This window comes from Lithobates pipiens, unplaced genomic scaffold (assembly GCF_037356315.1).
Source record: "Lithobates pipiens isolate NorthernLeopardFrog02 unplaced genomic scaffold, aLitPip1_a1.2 Scaffold_16, whole genome shotgun sequence".
Lineage (NCBI taxonomy): Eukaryota > Metazoa > Chordata > Amphibia > Anura > Ranidae > Lithobates > Lithobates pipiens.
Genome location: NW_027507748.1, coordinates 165,141,867 through 165,163,925, shown reverse-complemented (window position 1 = coordinate 165,163,925; position 22,059 = coordinate 165,141,867). Strand labels below are relative to the sequence as shown.

The window sequence follows — 22,059 nt, the reverse complement described above, 5'->3', positions numbered from 1 at the left end:
TCACATATCTCCGATGTGGCTGCTGTGCGCACTGCACAGAAACGCTGTATGTCTTTGGCTCTGTTTAGGGCTGAATTCAGGCATAGATTTGGCCCTGATTCGTCCTTGGGGAACAGGGATGCACAACACTCCTGTGTGATTCGCAGCTGGTTCCAGTGTGAACTGAGCCTTAGGCTTTTTTCCTCTAGTTTTCACATGGTGATCTAGCCAGTAGCACACCTCCAGTACTAGAGTGTTCCCACTCTGAAGGAGCACAGAGCATCTTTAGACAGCAGCATTGTTATTATGGGTGTTAGATGTACTACCAGATTTAACCAAACGCTGTACCCAAATAAAAATGTAATTTTTGTTCCCACAAATAGAGCTTTCTTTTGGTGGTATTTGATCACCACTGCGTTTTTAATATTTTGCACTATAAACAAAAAAGCACTTATCATTTTGAAATTAAAAAACTATATATTTTTTTACTTTCTGCTATAAAACGTATCCGATAAAATAAAAAACATCAAATTTCTTCATAAATTTAGGCCAATATGTATTCTGCTACATATTTTTGGTACAAAAAATCCCAATAGGCATATATTGATTTTGCACAAACTTTATAATGTCTACAAACTATGGGACATATACTGGAATTTTTTTTATATACTAGTAATGGCGGCCATCGGCAACTTTTATAGTGGGATTGCAATATTACTGCAAACAATCGGACACTTACTGACACTTATGACACTTTGCGGGAACCAGTGACATTAATACAGTGATCAGTGCTAAAAATATGCACTGCCATTGTACTAATGGCACTGGCTGGGAAAGGTTTAAACATCTATGGCAATCAAAGGGTTAAAGAGGGATTCCACCAAAAAAAAATATATTAAAAGCCAGCAGCTATAAATACTACAGCTGCTGACTTTTAATAAATGGACACTCACCTGTCCCGGGTTCCAGCAATGCCGGCAGCCGAGGCCGATCGATCGCTCGGCTCTCGGATGTTGCCGCCACTATTGTAGGTGAGGGAATCAGGAAGTGAAGCGAATCGGCTTCACTTCCCGGTTCCCTACTGCGCATGCGCGAGTCGTGCAGCGCAATAGGAAATCTCCGCGCTGTCACTGGGACCCGTGTGTGTCCCAGCAGACAGCGCGGCAGGGCAGGAAATGGCGTAGACTCCCACGGGAGTCTATGCCCGGAAGTGGGTGTAAATACCTGTCTTTGACAGGTATCTCCACCCCCCTCCCCCCTGAAAGGTGTCAATTGTGACACCGGAGGGGGGGAGGGATCCGATCAGCGGAGGTTCCACTTTAGGGTGGAATCCCGCTTTAACTGTGTGCCTTGCCAGTGTTTGTGTTTACTATGTGTGCTGCTTTTACTAGGGGAAGAGATGGATTTGAGTCCATGCTTTGGAGGAACACAAAAATTCATCCCTTCCCCCCTGTCAGAAGAGAACTCTGCTTTGTGTATATAGGCAGAGCTCCGTTCTGAGTCTCTACAGACATTGAGTGACCAGCACGCACAGATCGGCTTCTGCTGTAAATAATCACAGCAGAATTGGGCTGGCGGCAGTGTATGCATGCCCCCAGCAGGCAGAAGTGCCAGGATCACACACACACACATATATATATATATATATATATATATACATATATGTGATCTGGTGCACAGGAAAAGAAAGCCTAAAAAAGAAAAACAATGCAGCCATCACATCTAAGAACTGGTAAGCTGCAATTAAAAAAAAATGTTTTGCTTTTGGGTTTAACCTCCCTGGCGGTATGATTCAGTCTGGAATAAGGTGCTGAAAGCGGTACAATTATTTTGCATGGAAATCTTGCGTTTTATTTTGTAGTCCTGTAATTCTTAGGAATAACGCTCTTAAATCTGTTCAAACCAGAGTCTAGCAGACATCCCGGGTATGATAAAGTTTATAATATAATAAAGAATAATAAAAAATATTCAATAATGTAATCAAATCCTAAAACACTGAAAAAGGGACACTTTTTGGTTGCTATGGACAATCTCCAAATTCCAGGCAGAAAAAACAGTATTTATAATATAAAAGTGCATGCAGGGCATTGCACAGACCACTAGGGACAAAGGGGGTGTGTATTTTGTAATACAGCACTGTAATCTGTAAGATTACAGTGCTGTGTGTGTTTTGTGTACTTTTACTTTTTTGAATTTGCCGCCGTTCTCTGCTCCCGTGCGCCGTAACGTCGCAGGGAACGGAGCTCAGCGGCATTCGGCACTGTGAATCGAGCGGAGGATGGCTCAATCACACAGCGCGGCGGACATCGCTGGATCCAGGGGACAAGGTAAGTAACTCTCCCTGTGTCCTCCCCTGCATCGAGCGATGCGATCCCGAGTCTGGCTCGGGGTTACCGCTCCTGTAATTAAAATCCCAACCCGAGCCAGACTCAGGATTACCGCTAGGGGGGTTAATACCATTTTAAATGAACCAAACATGCAAGCAGAGACCATTCTAGCCACCCATTTATGCAAAATTCTTATAGTAGCTTAAAGCTTACAGAGACCCTAAGATCATATAATATATGCCGCCGCTTCATCGGCTCAGTTCCAGAGAGCAACTAGTTCTACTTCAGTGTTACAAAATTGCAATTTATTTTTTAATTTTAGCATCACAGAACAATCAATATTTCTTTACCGGAAATCTCAGTCCATTTGTAGATTCTTTTGTTGCCTCCACAATTATGTCCATCCAGAAATTCAGCCTGTCTTGCCGCGGGGAATGTTCCGTATTGAGCTTCTTGAATCGCTGTATCAGAAGCAGATTTTGGACCACGGATCTTAAATACCTGGCAGGTAGAGTAAACATTGTCCATTTAAGACTAATGCTTTATGTAGAACTTCTATGTTAACAAAATAGATAAAAAAAAATGCCTTCTTTACAGTGGTTATAAATGCAAAAAATGTATTTAATTTTTTTACCTTTTATGCATTCTCTGCATGAAGATAAAATACCTTTCAATTGTTGGTTTCCCCAGCCCCCCCTCCCCCTCCCCAAATATGTACCTGAGCCTGATCTCGATCTACCTCTGTACCCGTCTGCAGCAGCTCTTCTCCCCTCTCACTCCTGCTGCTGTCAAAACCTGTGAGCAGAGAGTAGGGGCAGGGTCGAGTCGCACTATGTGCATCTACAGACCCACACAGCCCGGCTCAGGATCAAGCCTGCATGTCTGCCCCCATAGCAAGCAATTTGCCATGGGATGGACAGAGAAAAGGAGTAGTGGACAGCCACCAGTGGGGGACCCCAGAAGAGGAGGATCGGAGTTGCTCTGTGCACAAACATTGTACAGAGCAGTTACGTATGCAGGAGGGACTGGCTGAATTTTGATCCATCTATGGCCATTCCTGCTTGACAGAAGTAGATCTAACAGAAAAATTGGAACATTTTTCTAGATCAGAGGGTTGCACCCGAAAGACTGCAATGCTGATCAGTGTGTTTTGACAGCAGAGGAGTCCCCACTGTCGGAATACAATAATACAGCAAGGAGGATTCCTCCATCCACCCCGCTTGATTTTTTCAATCTATCTATGGCCAGCCTTAATGCACATAGTTTTTTTTTGTTATCCAGATGTTGCTGCAGTCTCATTTGGAGTAACTTTCTGCAAAAATGTATCAATGTTGTAAAATTTGAATTCGATCAGGGGCTGCAGGTAATTGGCTACAGCTCTAAATAGTTTGGTTCAACAGCTGAGGAGTTTGAAAAAAAAAAAAAACACTGATCGAAAGAAAATGATCTATCTATGAGCAGCCTAAAGTCCTGTACACACCAGAGTACAGCAGCTCCTACCAGCCTTAAAGTTGTGTTGCCACCAAAAAATTAAAACTACTTAAAATTCGTAAAAAAAAAAAAAAAAAAAAATAATTGGCAAAATTTTTTTTTTTTAACTCACCTCTAAATACCGGTTGCTAGGGGGTCCCTCGTAATCTGCCTTCTTCATTGCCCGGGCTGGTAACATCACTTCCCCTCGCGTCGCACATTCACCTGGGACCTGTCATGTGTCCCAGGTGACTGTACGGCGTATCACGGCGCCCTGCGCCACTCGCGCATGCGCAGTGGGTGCCCACAGTATGCATGACGGCGCCGCGAGCGGAGCGGGGAGCGAGGGGGGGGCTTCGTTCCCCCGCATCGCTGGACCCTGGGGCAGGTAAGTGTCCGATTATTAAAAGCCAGCAGCTGCAATATTTGTAGCTGCTGACTTTTAATTTTTTTTTTTTTAGGGGGTACCCCACTTTAAGGATGATAAATGGCTCTTGAAGCTAACTGAGGCTGCAGCAACATTTGGATGAGTTAACTTATGTGCACTAAGGCTATCGAATTCTGACATTATTGTCATATACTGTCAGAATATATGGATCAGTGTTGCAGCCGATAAACTGCAGCCCGCTGATCAAGAAACATTTTTGAATACTCCCGTTCAACGATGGTTGGATCAATTGCTCTTGAGCAGGAAGGGCCGTAAAAATGTGGCCAGTCTCTGCTGAAACAGAGACTAGCCAAATTCACCTGTGGCCAGTTTTAGAATTTTCTCACAAAGGTTTAAAATGAAATGCAAAAATGTAGGTATCTAAGGATGCATATACAGCTGTGGTCAAAAGGTTACATACCCTGACAGAATTTATGATTTCTTGGCCATTTTTCAGAGATTATGAATGATAACACAAAAACTTTTCTTTCACTCATGTTTAGTCTTTGGCTGAAGCCATTTATTATCAATCAACTGTGTTTACTCTTTTTAAATCATAATGGCAACAGAAACTGATACTGATCAAAAGTTAACATAATCTGGTGATTTTGGCCTGATAACATGCACACAAGTTGACACAAAGGGGTTTGAATGGCTATTAAAGGTAACCATCCTCACCTGTGGTATGTTTGCTTGTAATTAGTGTGTGTGTGTGTGTATAAAAGGTCAATGAGTTTCTGGATTCCTGACAGACCCTTGCATCTTTCATCCAGTGCTGCACTGACAGTTCCGGATTCTGAGTCATGGGGAAAGCAAAATAATTGTCAAAGGATCTGCGTGAAAAGGTAGTTGAACTGTATAAAACAGGAAAGGGATATAATATGATATCTAAGGAATTGAGAATGCCAATCAGCAGTGTTCAAACTCTAATCAAGAAGTGTAAAATGAAGGGTTCTGTTGAAACCAAACCACAGACAGGTAGACTAACTAAAATATCTGTCACAACTGCCAGAAAAGTTGTTAGGTATGCAAAGAAAAACCCACAAAAATAACTTCAGGTGAAATACAGAACTCTCTGAAAACATGTGGTGTGGCTGTTTCAAGATGCACAATAAGGAGGCACTTGAAAAAAGATGGGCTGTATGGTCGAGACTCCAGAAGAAAGGCATTACAACGCAAATGCCACAAAGCATCCCACTTACAATACGCCAAACAGCACATAGACAAGCCTCAAACCTTCTGGAAAAAAGTCATTTGGAGTGATGAGATAAAAATTGAACTTTGTGGCCACAACCATAAATGTTTCATTTGGAGAGGAGTCAACAAGGCCTATGATGAAAGGTACACCATTCCTACTGTGAAACATGGAGGTGGATCGCTGATGTTTTGGGGATGTGTGAGCTACAAAGGCACAGGAAATTTAGTCAAAATTGTTGGCAAGATGAATGCAGTATGCTATCAAAAAATACTGGAGGAACATTTGCATTCATCAGCCAGGAAGCTGCACATGGGACGTACTTGGACATTCCAACATGGCAATTATCCAAAACACAAGGCCAAGTTGACCTGAGATTGGCTAAAGTAGGATAAAGTGAAGGTTCTAGAGTGGTCATCTCAGTCTTCTGACCACAATATAATTGAGCCACTCTGGGGAGATCTCAACCGTGCAGTTCATGCAAGACAGCCCAAGAATTTACAGGAACTGGAGGCTTTTTGCCAAGAGGAATCACCAGCTTTACCATCTGAGAAGATAAAGAGCCTCATCCACAAATACCACAAAAGACTTCAAGTTGTCATTGATGTTAAAGGGGGCAATACACGGTATTAAAGTGGTTGTAACCTCTTGACTTTTAACTATCTAAAATAAGACTTACCTATAGGTAGTGGAAATATCTCCTAAACGTGCGCCGTCAAGGAGATATTTCACTTGTAGTGCACTGATGATGTAATCGGCGCATGTGCTGTGAAGAAACGGACCTCCGTGCCATTTCTTCCCCAGCATGTGCCGTTACTGGTGGAGTGACGTCACGCAGCTCCGGCCAGTCACAGAGCCGGAGTCTGCGGCCCCCGGAAGGAAGAGGGCCGAAGATGGATGCAATGGATTTGTTTGCAGGTAAGTGTCACATAATGGGCTAGTAAGTGATGCATACTAGCCCATTATGCTTTTAATTTGCAGGCTTTGCAGGGAGCAAAAGAGGAAGTAAAATCCATCAGTTCCTCTTTAAGAACTGGTATATGTGAACTTTTAATCAGGGTCATTTGGGTAGTTTCTGTTGCCATTATGATTTGAAAAGAGTAAACACAGTTGAATGTTTATAAATGGCTTCATCCAAACACCATGAGAGAAAGAAATGTTTTTGTGTTATCATTCATCGTCTCTGAAAAATGGCCAAGAAATCATAAATTCTGCCAGGATATGTAAACTTACGAAACTTACGAAACTTACTGTACTCTACAAACCAAACCCATTTTAATAACGGCTTACCAGACTGGAGGTTTCAGCTTAAAAAGACGTTCGGCTGCCTGTACAGCTTTTCCGATGTCACTGGCCAGCATGCTCACATTGAAGAACTGGCCTACGTCCCAGTAGTTGTTCATTTTTTCCAAACTGCCCTTTCTTCCCAAAAGACTATTCAAGCGAACACCTAAAATGAAGTACACTTAATAGTTAAAAAAAACTTCTAATATAGGTGCTAACATTTGAACAACTGCTGTAAATATTAAAACTGTGGATATATTCACAGAGGTGTCTACAGATTAAAGAGCAATTGCAGGCAACAAGTGAAAACAATCCCAAAATCTTTTCAGCAAACACAGCAACTGTACTAAAGTCAAAAAGTTCATACATTCTACTTAAGTCTGGTTTGGTACAATCCCGTGGGAGATAAGCATATTACAACCATAAGGGGTCAGTAGGAGGACAATGAGACTTTCTATAAAGCCCACCTTCTATGATACTATTAATTGAACCCCTTGAATATACCTGGTACCTTCATGCATTAGGGGAATGTCAGCCTTCTTTCCTTCCTTATACTAGGCAGCCAATGCCCAGGTCGAATTACTATCTCACTGAAGAGAGGGGAAGGACCTTAGCTCTCACAAAGAGCAACGTGAAGCTTACACAGGGCAGGTCGGCAGGATGACAGGGAACGGTAAGTATTAGCAGATTGGCTGTAAAAATAACCAGTTAGTTTGTCCCATATGTGAAAAGTGACAGGTTAACTTTAAAAAGACTGCTTAATTGTCTACAATATTTCGATGATCTTGTTATATTTTAGAATGTTACCTGTTAGATATGTTGACACAAATGGGTTGGTTTACTAAAGGCAAATAGACTGTGCACTTTGCAAAGAGAAGTTTCACTCTGAAAATGCAATTGCTCCAGAGCTTAGTAAATCAGGGAGAGCTGTGCTGACTTCCATCATCCAATCATGTGCAAGCAAAATTGCTGTTTTTTATGTTCTTTGCATGTGATTGGTATTCTTTGCAAAATGAAGTTTCCATTCATTTACTAATATCTGGAGTAACTGCACTTTGCAAAGTGCACAGTCTATTTGCCTTTAGTAAATCAACCCCAAAGACTACTCACTTCCTGTTTGGCTATGGGATAGGAAGTAAGGAAATGATGCACAATGGGGCACAGATGGCTAAAAAAAAAACAACAGGGTTTATAACCCTCCCTTGCTCTATCCAAAATGTAAAAAAAATGTAAAATTGTATTAAATACTTTCCATTATTTTCCTTTCCTGATGCCAAACCATGTCAGCCAGTGAATAGCATAAATTAAAGGCCAAGTTAGGCCCCATCCAATTCTTTGTAATTAGCTACATACCAAAAAGTACAAGGATGGGTCCGTATGCTGCCATGGTTTGGCGTCAGTTTTCCTGATGCCATCATGGCAGCATACTAGTGATGAATAACTAGCTGACAGGGTGGGTTCTACTCATCTAATCAATTTTTTATTAGAATGGAACAGAAGATAATACTTCCCTGCAGATGGATTCCATGGACGCCTTCGAATGGGCAGCCCATGAGAATGAATCTGCGCTGGGAGAGTATGTATCCACTGAGGAAGGAGGTTCACGACCCCTCGCCCTATATGCACGACCAAACCTACTAAGTCCAGGAGGTAGCCTCTTTTCCCTGACGAATTCCAGCTGAAAGACTTATTACATGATCTGAAAAGGGCAATTGTGGATAGGGACTTCAAGTTCTGTACATGTCCAATTTGTGTGACCCTCCTAAGCGCTCCTCTGGGAAGTTAGGCAATGCCCATATGGCTGTTAGATGGAGGGCTGTCCCTACCCTTGATGATCCACCAGACACAAGTCTACTCCTTCTGGAAAGAAAACAATATCTTTTTCTGAAGCACTCTGAGCTTGAATCTAAGACATCCTTCTGCTTGAAGATCTTGCAATAGATACTGCCTAGTAGGTAATGTCACAAACTGATCTGTTCTGTTGGAGCAAATGGTCGAACTGATTTGAAATCCAGCAACACAGATAGATTCCACTGGGAAAGAACCACTTTCGTGGTGGTCGAAACCTCCTGACTGTCTTCAAACTAGTGCAAACGAAAGGAATTCCGGGACACATTTAAGCCTTGTTATTGCCAACCTAGTCAACACTTGCAATCTCAAGGAATATAGGCTAAGGCTCATGTCTAATCTGGTCTACAAGAAGTCCAGAACAGCTGTCACCGAAGGTGCCGTAGTATTAATATCTCCCAATGCTGAGAAATAACGCAAACTTGTTCCAGATTGTGGAAAAGATGTTGTTAGTAAAGTGCCTTCTCACACTCCATAAGATAGAGATCATCCTGAAGCAGGCTAGGTTCTCAAGCTTCCCCTATCAGTCGTCCTGTTTGCAGCCATGCGTACGTGCAAAGGGGAATTGGCTTCTGTCTCATGGGATGAATGGCCACGATTACTCAAGGCCATCAAAATGGAGGAATGGATATGATTACCATGTTCAATCTTGACAGCCTCAAGAGGAATCTCATTACGAGAAATGTTGTTGGAAAATACATAGGCTAGATTGCAATTCCATGGAGAAAATCAAGGCATTTGTCACCTCTGCCTTGCGGTGCGGAACTGATTCAGACATCCTCTTAAGTTTGAAATTGCTGTGAAACAATGTAGTCTGTCTGCGGTTGGCCCCACCTGTGGAACAGCTCATAGAAGACCTACAGCATAGGGCCCACTTCCCTGGAAAGTCTGCATGATGGTCAGTCTGTTTGTGTGTTCAAGTCCCCTAGTAGGTAAACTGCTTTCGGAATTTGCAGGTGATTTCATGACCCCAACAGAGTGGGGTTCACCTCTCTTACCTCACCTCTCTTAATAGCATATTGCCACAAGTTCCTCCTTGGTGATGAATATAGGCAACTGCTGCCATGTTGTTCAACTGCAGAGAAACTGATCTTCCCTTGATTCTGTGTAGTACGGCGAAAGGTGCTAAAGAAGCTGCTTGGATTTCTAGGGTATTTAAGACTACCCCAATTGGCTGGGAATCTCCCATTGTACTGAACCGACGGTTTCTCGCAGTGTGCCTTCCAGGCTATCTTTGCCGAGATGAATAAAATAGTAATTGTGATCTATTCTAATGATCATCAGATTCTCCCTCTTCAGCCATCACCGTATACTCCTACTCCTACTGAGTGACAGTTGATAACTGTGTCAGTCTGTTTCCTCTATTGTGCTAAAAATCCAAGCTTAAACTGTCGAAGTCAGAGAGATTATTAGTATGATGACATTGTGCTCCAAAGATTGAGGCACTGAGAAATGGTCAAACAAGTGGAAATTACTGTCTTCAACATTCCTTCTTTGACTACCACCATTTTTTCTGGTGGAAGCAGAACAGCGGAGTTGGCAGAGTACCTCCCGTCATACTAACTGTTAAGTTAGAGAATTAACCACTTACAGACCGGACCATTTTGCTGGCCAAAGACCAGACCACTTTTTGCGATTCGGCACTGCGTCGTTTTAACTGACAATTGTGCGGTCGTGCGACGTGGCTCCCAAACAAAACTGACGTATTTTTTTCCCACAAATAGAGATTTCTTTTGGTGGTATTTGATCACCCCTGCGGTTTTTATTTTTTGCGCTATAAACAAAAATAGAGTGACAATTTTGAAAACAACGCATTATTTTTTACTTTTTGTTATAATAAATATCCCCCAAAGATATATAAAAAAACATTTTTTTCCCTCAGATTAGGCCAATATGTATTCTTCTACATATTTTTGGTAAAAAAAATCACAATAAGCGATTATTGATTGGTTTGCGCAAAAGTTATAGCGTTTACAAACTAGGGATAGTTGTATGGCATTTTTATTAATAATTTTTTATTTATTTTTTTACTAGTAATGGCGGCGATCAGCGATTTTTATTGTGACTGCGACATTGTGGTGGACACATCGGACATTTTTGACACATTTTTGGGACCATTGTCATTTATACAGTAATCACTGCTATATAAATGCAGTGATTCCTGTGTAAATGACACTGGCAGTGTAGGGGTTAAGTGTTCCTAGGGGTGTATTACTAACTGTGGGGGGTTGGGCTTTCATTTAGTGAACACTGATCTCTGCTCCAATCATATGGAGCAGAGATCAGCGTCACTAATTGCTAGGCAGAATGGAGAAATGCTGTTTACACGGCATTTCCTCCATTCAGCTGTCCCATGAGACGTTCGCGGGTAGGCCCGCGGCGATCCAGTCCGCGGGACCAGCAACCGGACTCACGGGGTTCCGACCGGCATGCGAGCAGGGCGGCCTTGAAGATTGGACTACCTGTACGCCAATATGTCTGCCCATGCCATTCTGCCGACGTACATCGGCGTGTGCTGGTCGGGAACCGGTTAATAAACCAGCCATAGTCCTGCAGGGTGTTTTTGAGAATCTCTTGATGTGTCAGCAATTGTTTCAGACCTCTGGATAGAAGAATAATGTTATCCAGGTAGCAGTGCACCCGGAGAACTTGTTCTCTGAGTGGAGCTAACACTGCACGGAGACCTGCATAGGCCAAAAGGCAGACTGTTAAACTGGAAATCCATTTAGCTGATCGCAAGCTTACCAATCATGAAATAAATAAATATTTTGGGATGTTTAGAGTCATCGCGAAGATCCAAAAATAGCATTTTGTCATCTGGCTGCGCTGGTTTAACCCCCCTAGCGGTAATTTTCTGGCTCGGGTTGGGATTTTAATTACAGGAGCGGTAACCCCGAGCCAGACTCGGGATCGCTTTGCTCGATGCAGGGGAGGACACAGGGAGAGTTACTCACCTTGTCCCCTGGATCCAGCGATGTCCGCCGCGCTGTGTGATCGAGCCGTCCTGCGCTCGATTCACAGTGCCGAATGCCGCCGAGCTCCGTTCCCTGCGACGTTACGGCGCACGGGAGCGGAGAACGGCGGCAAATTCAAAAAACTAAAAGTACACAAAACACACACAGCACTGTAATCTTACAGATTACAGTGTTGTATTAAAAAATACACACCCCCTTTGTCCCTAGTGGTCTGTGCAGTGCCCTGCATGCACTTTTATATTATAAATACTGTTTTTTCTGCCTGGAATTTGGAGATTGTCCATAGCAACCAAAAAGTGTCCCCTTTTCAGTGTTTTAGGATTTGATTACATTATTGAATATTTTTTATTATTCTTTATTATATTATAAACTTTATCATACCCGGGATGTCTGCTAGACTCTGGTTTGAACAGATTTAAGAGCGTTATTCCTAAGAATTACAGGACTACAAAATAAAACGCCAGATTTCCATGCAAAATAATTGTACCGCTTTCAGCACCTTATTCCAGACTGAATCATACCGCCAGGGAGGTTAATTGACTCCATTTTGAAAATCTCTAAGAGGATAAGACACTTACTTACTGGCAGATTTCGTCCCTAAAAGGGAAACACTGCAGGACCCCATCAAGACCCAAAGAAGGGGTTCCCAGGCTGTTTAGCCCAATTTAGCGGCCCGAGCGCTGGGTCTTCACACTGGGAGAGGCTCAACCCAGCCGGATGCTGCACGGAGGCAGAGGTGGGGACATATCACTGCTTACTCTTCACTGGTGCGTGGAGGTATGAGGAAAAAAAATGGGTGAGGCCTACCTGAGCATTTCATTTATGCTATTCACTGGTCCTGAGGGAGTGGAAGAGAGCTATCACTAGTATGCTGCCATGGTGGCATCAGGGAAAAGTTTTGCCCATAGTTCCACTTTAAAACCTTTACCCACAACCATTTGTTGCCCTTTAAGAATAGTAAGTATACAGTATATGGTTGATAACAATGAGTAGTTATTTTCACTTCCTAAAACTAGTCAAAACAACCTGAACAATTTTAGGCAACTAAAGTTTCTGATTCAGCTGACATAGACAAATCCATTGATAAAAAGTTATGAAAATATACAGAAACAAAACAAAGGAAAAGGGATCAATTTTGTTTTTAAATGCACCATAAGAATGCATACATGTATGACATTTAAGCAATATTCTTTTTACACAGGATCACAGTGGAGATAACCAGCTGTTTTTCCTTCAAACTCATTAGCATCAACCGCACAAATGTTTTAATAAGTCCAAAATTTACCTATTTTCCGTAGTTCTATAGATGTTTCAAACTGTTGTCCAGCAACAATAAGTAAAACAGCAAGATTAATTCCAGAATACAAGGATGGCTGGAGCTCAAAACCTTTGCGATACCTGGTAGGAATAATGTTCTTATTCAGTAGTTTTATCTTAGCATGTGACAATATTTGAATAGCAATTTTGAAAACATAAAATGAGCACTGTGACACATTGCAAAAATTATACAATGTAAATTGTTTGCCTGAAAATTTCAATATTTATGTGAAAATTTAACAAATACTAAAGAACTGCTTGGCATCAGAGAGCTAAAAAATATTGGTACTTTATGGGTCAAGGGGTTGATGATATGCCTGTCTGTTGATAATAGAATATTCATCACATACTGTAATGCTTTCTGCCAGGGAATATTGTATTTCATATGTATTCAGATTTTTTGGATTGAAGTAATAGTATAACCCATAACCCAAAAGATATAACCCATAAGCATATGTCAAAAACGTTCATGAACAGAACATTCATACATATATAGTAGATAAAAAAAAGTCTACATACCCCTGTTAAAATGTCAACTTTCTGTGATGTAAAATAAATGGGACAAAGATAAATAATTTCAGGACGTTTTCCGCCTTTAATATGACCTATAAACTGTACAACTCAGTTGAACAACAAACTGAAATCTTTCAGGTTGAGGGAATTAAAAATAAAAAAATAAAATAATATGATTGTATACGTGTGCACACCCTTAAACGAATACTTTGTTGGAGCACCTTTTGATTTTATTACATCACTCAGTCTTTTTCGGTATGAGTCTATCAGCATGGCACATCTTCACTTGGCAATATTTGCCCACTCTTCTTTACAAAAACACTCCAAATCTGTCAGATTGCGAGGGCATCTCCTGTGCACAGCCCTCTTCAGATCACCCCAAAGATTTCCAATCAGATTCAGGTCTGGGCACTGGTTGGGCCATTCCAAAACTTTAATCTTCTTCTAGTGATGCCATTCTTTTGTTGATTTGGATGTATGCTTTGGGTTGTTGTCATGCTGAAAGATGAAGTTCCTCTTCACGTTCAGCTTTCTAGCAGAAGCCTGAAGGTTTTATGCCAATATTGACTGGTATTTGGAACTGTTCATAATTCCCTCTACCGAGACTAAAGCCCCTGTTGCAGCTGAAGAAAAACGCCCCATATAAAAGATGCTGCCACCACCATGCTTCCCTGTGGGTATGGTGTTCTTTTGTTTATGTACAGTGTTGTTTTTGCACCAAACATGTCTTTTGGAATTGTGGCCAAAAAGTTCTACCTTGGTTTTATCAGATCATAATACATTTTCTCACATGCTTTTGGGAGACATCAGATGTATTTTTGCAAAATATAGCAAGGCCTGGATGTTTTTCTTCGTAAGAAAAGGCTTCCATCTTACCACTCTACCCCATAGCCCAGATATATGAAGAATACAGGAGATTGTTGTCACATGTACCACACAGCCAGTACTTGCCAGATATTCCTTTATTGTTGCTGTAGGCCTCTTGGCAGCCTCCCTGACCAGTTTTCTTCTCATCTTTTCATCAATTTTGGAGGAACGTCCTAGTCCTTGGTAATGTCACTGCTGTGCCGTATTTTCTCCACTTGATGATGGCTGTCTTCACTGTGTTCCATAGTATATCTAATGCCTTGGAAATTCTTTTGTACCCTTCTCCTGACTGATACCTTTTAACAATGAGATACCTGTGATGCTTTGGAAGTTCTCTGCGGACCATGGCTTTTGCTGTACAATGCGACTAAGGTAATGTTATTATTCACATTATTTAATTTTTTTATTCTTACTCCCCCCCCCCCCCAAAAAAAAAAAAGATTTCCGTTTTTTTTTTAACTGAGTTGGACAGTTTATAGGTCACATTAAAGGTGGAAAAAAAATTAGACAAATATAAATCATTTCAATTTATCTCTGTCTGATTTTTGTACATCACAGAAACTTGACATTTTAACAGGGGTGTGTAGACTTTTTATATACACTGTATATTTTAAATGAACTAGGGCTGTCCAATGTTCTGACCTTCCTGGGCCACATAAAATACACTAACAACAAGGATAACTAATGAGCAGAAAAAGTCGGGCAGATCATAATTTAATGATCATTGATATAGATAATGTATCTGAGTAATAAAACTTCATTTTTTAAAATATTTGTTATTGTAAAAGAAGGCAACATAAAACCAATGTGATATTAGACACTGTGGGAGAGATTTACAAAAACTAGTGCACGCAAAATCTGTTGCAGCTGTGCATAGTGACCAATCTGCTTCCAAGTTTTATTGTGAAAGCTTCACTGAACAAGCTGAATGTAGAAGATGACTGGTTACTATGCACAGCTGCGCCAGAGCCTGTGTGTTCCAGTTTTAGTAAATCTCCCACTGTTTTGGATAAACAAATGCATCACTATCTGGTTTGATGGATGTAGTAGCAATTCTCAGTGAATTCTGAACGTGCTCATCAGATATTTTGGTTCTAATTTTGCTCTTCATGTGCTTCATCCCTGAAAATAGTTGCTCACAAATAGGTGCTGCCGAAAACTGATGACATGAATAAGGCGTGTTTGTAAAGAGTGAAATGTTTTTCTTTGGAAAGTGTGTACAAGGCATTATAGTGGGGGACTATCCATCTTGCACTAGTGCCTGATGATTGCGACATGAGCCAACACCAAGAAATGCCAGAGTAGGCCTCTCATGATCTATCGATAACAGCATAGGGTTATGGAGAAATTAGTCCAATGTGTATCTAGAATAGAAGGGTCCACTCTGTGTAGGACTGTAGAGCTATGATTCCAATAAGAAACTTATAGTTACTTTCTTGACCAATCATAAAGGGGCAGGTATGTGACCTAGTTGTATTGCTCTAACTCCAGTAGAGATCACTCCTCTCACCTGAAGCTGGCCACTGGGGAAATCACTTTGGACTGGAGTGCCCTGAAAATAGGTAAATATATGCATCTTCCTTCTATAGGGTAGTTAGTACAAGTGTTAGAAGGGGGTGGAAGCAGTTTTAAGCTTAGTTATATCTAGCCAGGAATTCCACTTTAAAAACATTTTGGTGCATCGGAAACAAATGATCAAAGAATAAAGCCCCCTCAGGGTCATATGAAAAGATATACCACAGCAAACCATTGCACTCAAAACTCCATATTTCTCCATTGTGTGAGAACAGATAAGCATAGGGTTGCCTTTACAAGTGGTGTTATCATAGTCTGAAAAAGAGGCCATGACAATAGGTTAAATCCTGAAACACGTTGCCTAGTGGGAGGGAAAAGGACTGTACCTGGTAGAACAGCCTGTACACCCAGGCAGGCTGTAGAAACACCAACTGAAGCACACTTACACGTGTTTTACTGCTTCATTTACATGTGAGTGTAACACCATTTTTTGTATTTAAAAAATAAAAATGTTCTAATTTAATGCATTATTGTGGTTTTTAATGTGTTCAAAACACAACGACCTTGAGAGCCATCAATGTGCTGAACTTCCTCATTTTACCATCTTCTAGCTATTAAACTTAACGCTCTAGGGGTGTGCCCGGTGTCCCTTCTTTTGTTTTTTGGTACAGTTTGGTTATTCCCTATCATCTCCAATACTGGTGCTGGGACCATAAGTATATTCAAACTATCCACCACAGGTCATGGACAATATCGACTGCTTTTTAAATGAAACTGAGGAAGAAACTCTTAAGTGGTGGAAGGACATTTTTTATGTATTTATATCATTATTAACATGTCAGTAGAAGGTTTATAGTGTACTGTATGGATCATTGATGCATTACTCCCCACCATTTGCACAAATACAGTAATTTCATACAGAATGCCAAACAAAAAAAAACTTCTTACCATTCAATGGCACTGTCTCTGCTCTTCGTATCTTTACAGTCAGAACCCAGAAACATGTCCTTGTATATCCGTCCACACAAGCAGAACATATCAGGGGCTGGCTGATCACAGGTCTGTAGCACTTGAAGCATCACATTAAGAGCTTTCTCCCGATCTCCTGTGTTATTTCTTCTGTAAGCACAATACAATGGGATGATTACTCAGGCTGAGAAATATGTTTGAAAAGCCAATGCATTTTTTTAGTGTTAGATAAAGTAGGATGGGTTAAATCCTCTATCAAGTTATTTTTTACTGTCTGTGCCCAGCTGGAGGCATGCACCTTCACTTCCTGTCCCGTAGATGAAACAACGAATGAGAGGAAATCCCTCCAGTTAATGGAATTCCAATCTTAGAGAGTTGTGTCAGGAACAGGTGTCCTAATTGGAAGATTTTTACTCACCTTCTGCTCTGACAACTCCGTTTTTTAGTTTCTCCCACCATTGCTACCACCGATTATTACCCCTCCTGTATTTTTCAAGATTGTGTCCATTGGCCTTGTTTATCTGGCTGATGAGCCTTTGTATGATTACCAGGGATATAATGTAATGCACTTTTTTTGCTGTATTCTCACTTCTTGCTGAAGGATTTATATAATGTTTAATTTTCTATGTCCATAAGTGCAAAAATTCCAATAAAAATATTGAATATTTTAGGATTTCCCTTCACTTTCACTGTCTCGCTACAAAGATCACCAGGACAAATAGAGTGGTGAATTTCCACCGTGAGAAAACAGAAAACAATGAAAAAAATTGACAAAGGGTCTAAGGCAGGCCAGAGATCATGTGATTTTAATTTCCTGCAACCACAAGTTGTAGAAGAGAAAATCGCTTGAAAGAAAATCACAGCAGCCATCCCTGGCGGGAGAACATAATGAGTGTTTCATGCAGCTACAGTGGCTGGCAATAATCGCATGCTGAAAATCTGACATGCTGGTTGTACCCAAGTCAATCGATGGATTAACTTGGATACAGTCCGCCTGCCCATACTGTGTAGATGGCTAAAATCTCTACCCTTATTACCCTACTCTTTCCCTATTTTATCTAAAACAGAACATACCATTACATACACTTTTAGTAAAGGAATACATTCAAGACACAATAAAATATTGTTAAACCATGTTGCCATCACAGTCACTGATGTATAACAGTCTCTGTCAATAAGAAACCCTTTGAGATATTTTCTCAATAAATATTACTCCTTAGATTTTTTGATTTTTTTTATTGACATTTCTATTAGCAGATTAAACAGCCTATTTAAACAGGATTCAAATACATATTCAGATGTTTGCCTTTTGAATGTAGAGTTGATTTTACACATGACTTTTATGTCTGCTATCTAGTGATTACTGGAGAGCTGTGACAAATTAACAATGTGTAATGCAAAAGTTTAAGGATTCTTTCACATGGCTTTCTGATCAGGTCTGCAAGGCTCCATGCAACTCTATGGGCAGGCGGATGTAAATGGACCTGTGACGGTTTACACCCACCTACCTTTGAGTCCATCAAAGACTGCTTTCATCTGACTGCCAACAGAGCTATCATGGGTTTGTCAATGTTTCCCGGACACAAAATGAATGGACATGAATGTGTAAGGAACCATGAATCAGACGGAGACAGAAAATGCAGTTAAAATCGCACATTTTAATACAATTGTAAAAAATGGTACAAATAAAAAACGCGGTCAAAACATAGCCAGGGTAGCCAAAGTGGGTAGTCAGAACAAGCCAGTAAATCAGGAAGCCGGAGATCAGCGTAGAATGAGGCATCAGACAGGATCAGAAACCAGAAGGAATGTCAGCCAGGCAAGTCTTCAACAGGAACACAGCAGAAAGTCTCTTAAAATGTTTGGCCAAGGCGAAGACACAGGAGAAATGAACCAGGCACTTTAAACAGGGGCTGGCTGTAGCCAGGAGTGACAAGCAAGAAAAGATCATCAGGTGAGTCACATTGGAAAGATGAGTGCTGGTATTTAACCAACACCTGAGCAACCTGAGAGCTGAGAAAGGAGGGCTGAGAGTCCAGCCCTGACAGTACCCCCTCCTCAATGACCCCTCCCCCTCGGAGAGCCACCAAGTTTGAGGAGAAACCATCTATGGAAGCATGGAGAATGACAAGAGCACATACGCCCGAGGATGAGACTCAAGAGCGTTCCTCTGGACTGTTTACAATGAACCAGGTACTGTATGCACCATTGGAACCTACGGGAATCATTAATCGATTGTATCTCATATTTTGCATGGTTTTCCACCTGAATCGGGCAAGGACGTGGTGGTGAAGCGGTTGCACACCAAAGGTTTTAATAAGGAGACATGAAATACATTCGAAATACGCATGTTAGAAGGAAGGTCTAGTGCGTAAGCCACTGTGTTGATCCTACGGAGAATATGGAAAGGCCCAATAAACCGTGGTGCCAGTTTTGGTGAGGGAACACAAAGTCGGATGTTACGAGATGACAGCCAGACCGTCTCCCCAACCTAGTAGGAAGGCGCATGTAGGCGTCTGCGGTCAGCATGGAGTCTGTAACTATCACTGGCACATCGCAAGGACTCTTCGACCTGCACCCAAGTGGAACGAAGATCATGGAGATGCTCCTCTAACGCAGGAATTCTTTCAGGAATAAATGAGTCAGGCAACATGGATGATTGGAAACCATAAACTGCCATAAACTGAGACAATAATGAAGCAGTATTGATGGTACTATTGTGAGAAAACTCCACCCAAGGTAAGAGGTCTGACCAGTTGTTATGGTGGTCTGAAATATAGCAATGTAGAAACTGCTCCAAGGCTTGCTTGGCTCGTTCTGTGGCCCCATTGGACTGCGGGGGATATGCAGAGGAGAAGGAAAGCTGAATTCCCAACTGTGCACAAAAGACTCGCCAGAACCTGGAGACAAACTGACTACCCTTATCGAAGATGATAACCTTGGGCAACCCATGTAACCAAAATATCTCTCAACCAAAAATGTATGGCAGTTCTTTGGATATGGGCAACTTCTTTAGTGGAATACAATGTTACATTTTCGAGAACCAGTCAACCACCATAAGAATAACTGTGTTGTCCTGGGAGTTGGAAAACTCCACAATAAAATTCATGCACAGGCACGGGTCCAAGGCCTCTCTCCATTGGGTAAAGGCTGTAGGAGGCCCACTTAAAGGTGTTGTGGTGTATTACTCTGAGCACACACGGAACAAGTGGCTATGAAGGCAGTCACATCAGTGTGGAGACTAGGTCACCAAAATTGTTGAGAAATAGCCCAAATTAGTTGATTCTTCCCTGGGTGGCCAGCTGCCTTAGGAGAATGGTAAGTCTGGAGAAAAACAGTGGCAGTGATTCTTATGGACAAAGCAGCGGTCAACAGATTTCTTGGGAGGACAATGCATCTGAGCGGCAAGAATTCTATCACCCAGCGGTGAAGTGAGACTAGTATGAACAGTGGCCAAAATATGATCGGGAGGTATCACAGTAACAGGAACCTACTCCATCTTGGAAGTGGAGGAAAACTGTGGCAACAATGCATCAGCCCTTACATTCTTAGTACTGGGTAAGACCAATACTACGTAATTGAAGCTTGACAGAAAAAGAGCCCATCCCGCCCTTCAAGGAGATAGACAAGAATGTGACATTCTCAGACAAGAATGTGAGATTCTTATGGTCAATAAAAATGAGGAACAGCACAGTGGTACCTGAGAGGAGATGCCTCCATTGTTTAAGAGCTAAGATGATAGCTAACAAGTCTCTTTCTCCAATCACGTAATTGCTCTCTGTAGGGGACAGTTTCTTAGAAAAGTAGCCACAAGGATGCATAGTGCTCTCAGAGGTAGGATGTTGAGACAGAAGGGCTCCTACTCTCGGCAGTCTTGAGAGACTTAAAGGCTTTAATAGAATCCAGACACCAATTCTATGGGTTACATTCCTTTCTGGTCATATCAGTCAGAAGTTTGACCAGAGAAGAGAATTTTCGGATACATTTCGGATAATAATTGGCAAATAATAATAATTGGCAAAGCCAAGCAAATGCTGTAGCGGACATAGACCTACAGGTCAAGGCCACTGTAGAACTGCCGATAGTTTCTCTGGGTCCAATTGAAAAACCGGCAGTAGAACTTACATAACCCAGAAATTGAACCTGTTCATGATGGAACTCGCACTTCTCCAACTTACAATACAGGTTATTGTCTCTCAGCCTCTGTAGCACTCGGGAGGCATTTGTGTGGTGGCTCCCTAGGGATTTGGAATTTATAATAATATTTTCGAGATAAACCACCACACAATGCTGCAACATATCTCAGAGGACATTGTGGATGAATTCCTGAAAAACCGCAGGGGCGTTGCAGAGACCAAATGGCATTATGGGGTATTTGTAATGTCCTTTTATTAAACGCAGTTTTCCATTCATCGCCCTCCTTGATCCTCTTAAGGTTGTGTGCCCCTCTCAGATCAAGCTTCGTGAAAACCGTTGCTCTCTTGAGGCGGTCAAATAATTCCATAATCAACGGAATCGAATAGCCCTTTTTTAATCGTGATGCGATTAAGACACCTATAATCAATACAACTCCTTTTTCACAAAGAATAAGCCAGCAGGAGATGAGGATTTGCAGATGAACCCTCAAGAAAGTTTGTCGGCTTTATCCTCCGAGACATATACACCCGGCCACGAGGGGGCATGGCACCAGGTTGCAGGTCAATTGTGCAATCATACGAACGGTATGGAGGTGAACTACCAGCTTGACCTTTGTTAAAGGCATCGCTAAATTTGTGGTACTCCTCTGGCAAAGAGAGTTGCAAGGTTCACAAAACCTTTGCCACTTTCTGAAAGCATAATTTACTGCATTGTGGCGACCAGGAAAGAATCTCAGCACAAAGACAATCAAAAGAGGGGTTGTGCATCTGTAACCAAGGATAACCAGTAACCATCGGGTAATGAGATGAGGAAATTACTTGAAACTGGATTATCTCATGGTGAAGAGCCTTTTTGGCCACAGTCAACTGAGCAGTCTCATGAGTCGCCAGGGCAGGCTGTAGAGGTCTCCCATCAATAGCCTCAATGGCAAGTAGAGTGGCATGAAGCTGCAGTGGAATTGAGTGCTTAGACACAATGGCGTAATCGCCAACTGCTCGCATACTCTGATGGACATGAGGCTCTTGGCAGCAGAAGTGGAGCATGCAAGAACATTAAATACCCTTTTAAAGGAAGCTAAAAACTCAGGGTAACTCAGGACAATAAGTTTTTGCATCTTTTTTGCAGGGTTTGCCCAGGCCAAGGCTCTATCAGAAAGCAAAGACATAACGAAGCCTAATTTTCTTCTATCTGTGGGGAATGCCTGGGGCAGCATCTCAAAGTATATTCCAACCTGGT

General features: G+C 41.7%; 1 protein-coding gene across 1 annotated transcript in view; it reads right to left on the bottom strand.

The window, feature by feature from the left end:
- MAP3K15 (mitogen-activated protein kinase kinase kinase 15) overlaps nucleotides 1-22,059 on the bottom strand; it is a 287,980-nt gene that overhangs the window by 113,288 nt on the left and 152,633 nt on the right. Inside the window, exons 7-10 of the mRNA XM_077480742.1 lie at nucleotides 16,666-16,836; nucleotides 12,791-12,903; nucleotides 6,689-6,848; nucleotides 2,657-2,807 (exon numbers count right to left, since the gene is read on the bottom strand). Coding sequence (XP_077336868.1) covers nucleotides 2,657-2,807; nucleotides 6,689-6,848; nucleotides 12,791-12,903; nucleotides 16,666-16,836 — 595 coding nt within the window. The remainder of the gene's footprint in view (nucleotides 1-2,656; nucleotides 2,808-6,688; nucleotides 6,849-12,790; nucleotides 12,904-16,665; nucleotides 16,837-22,059) is intronic.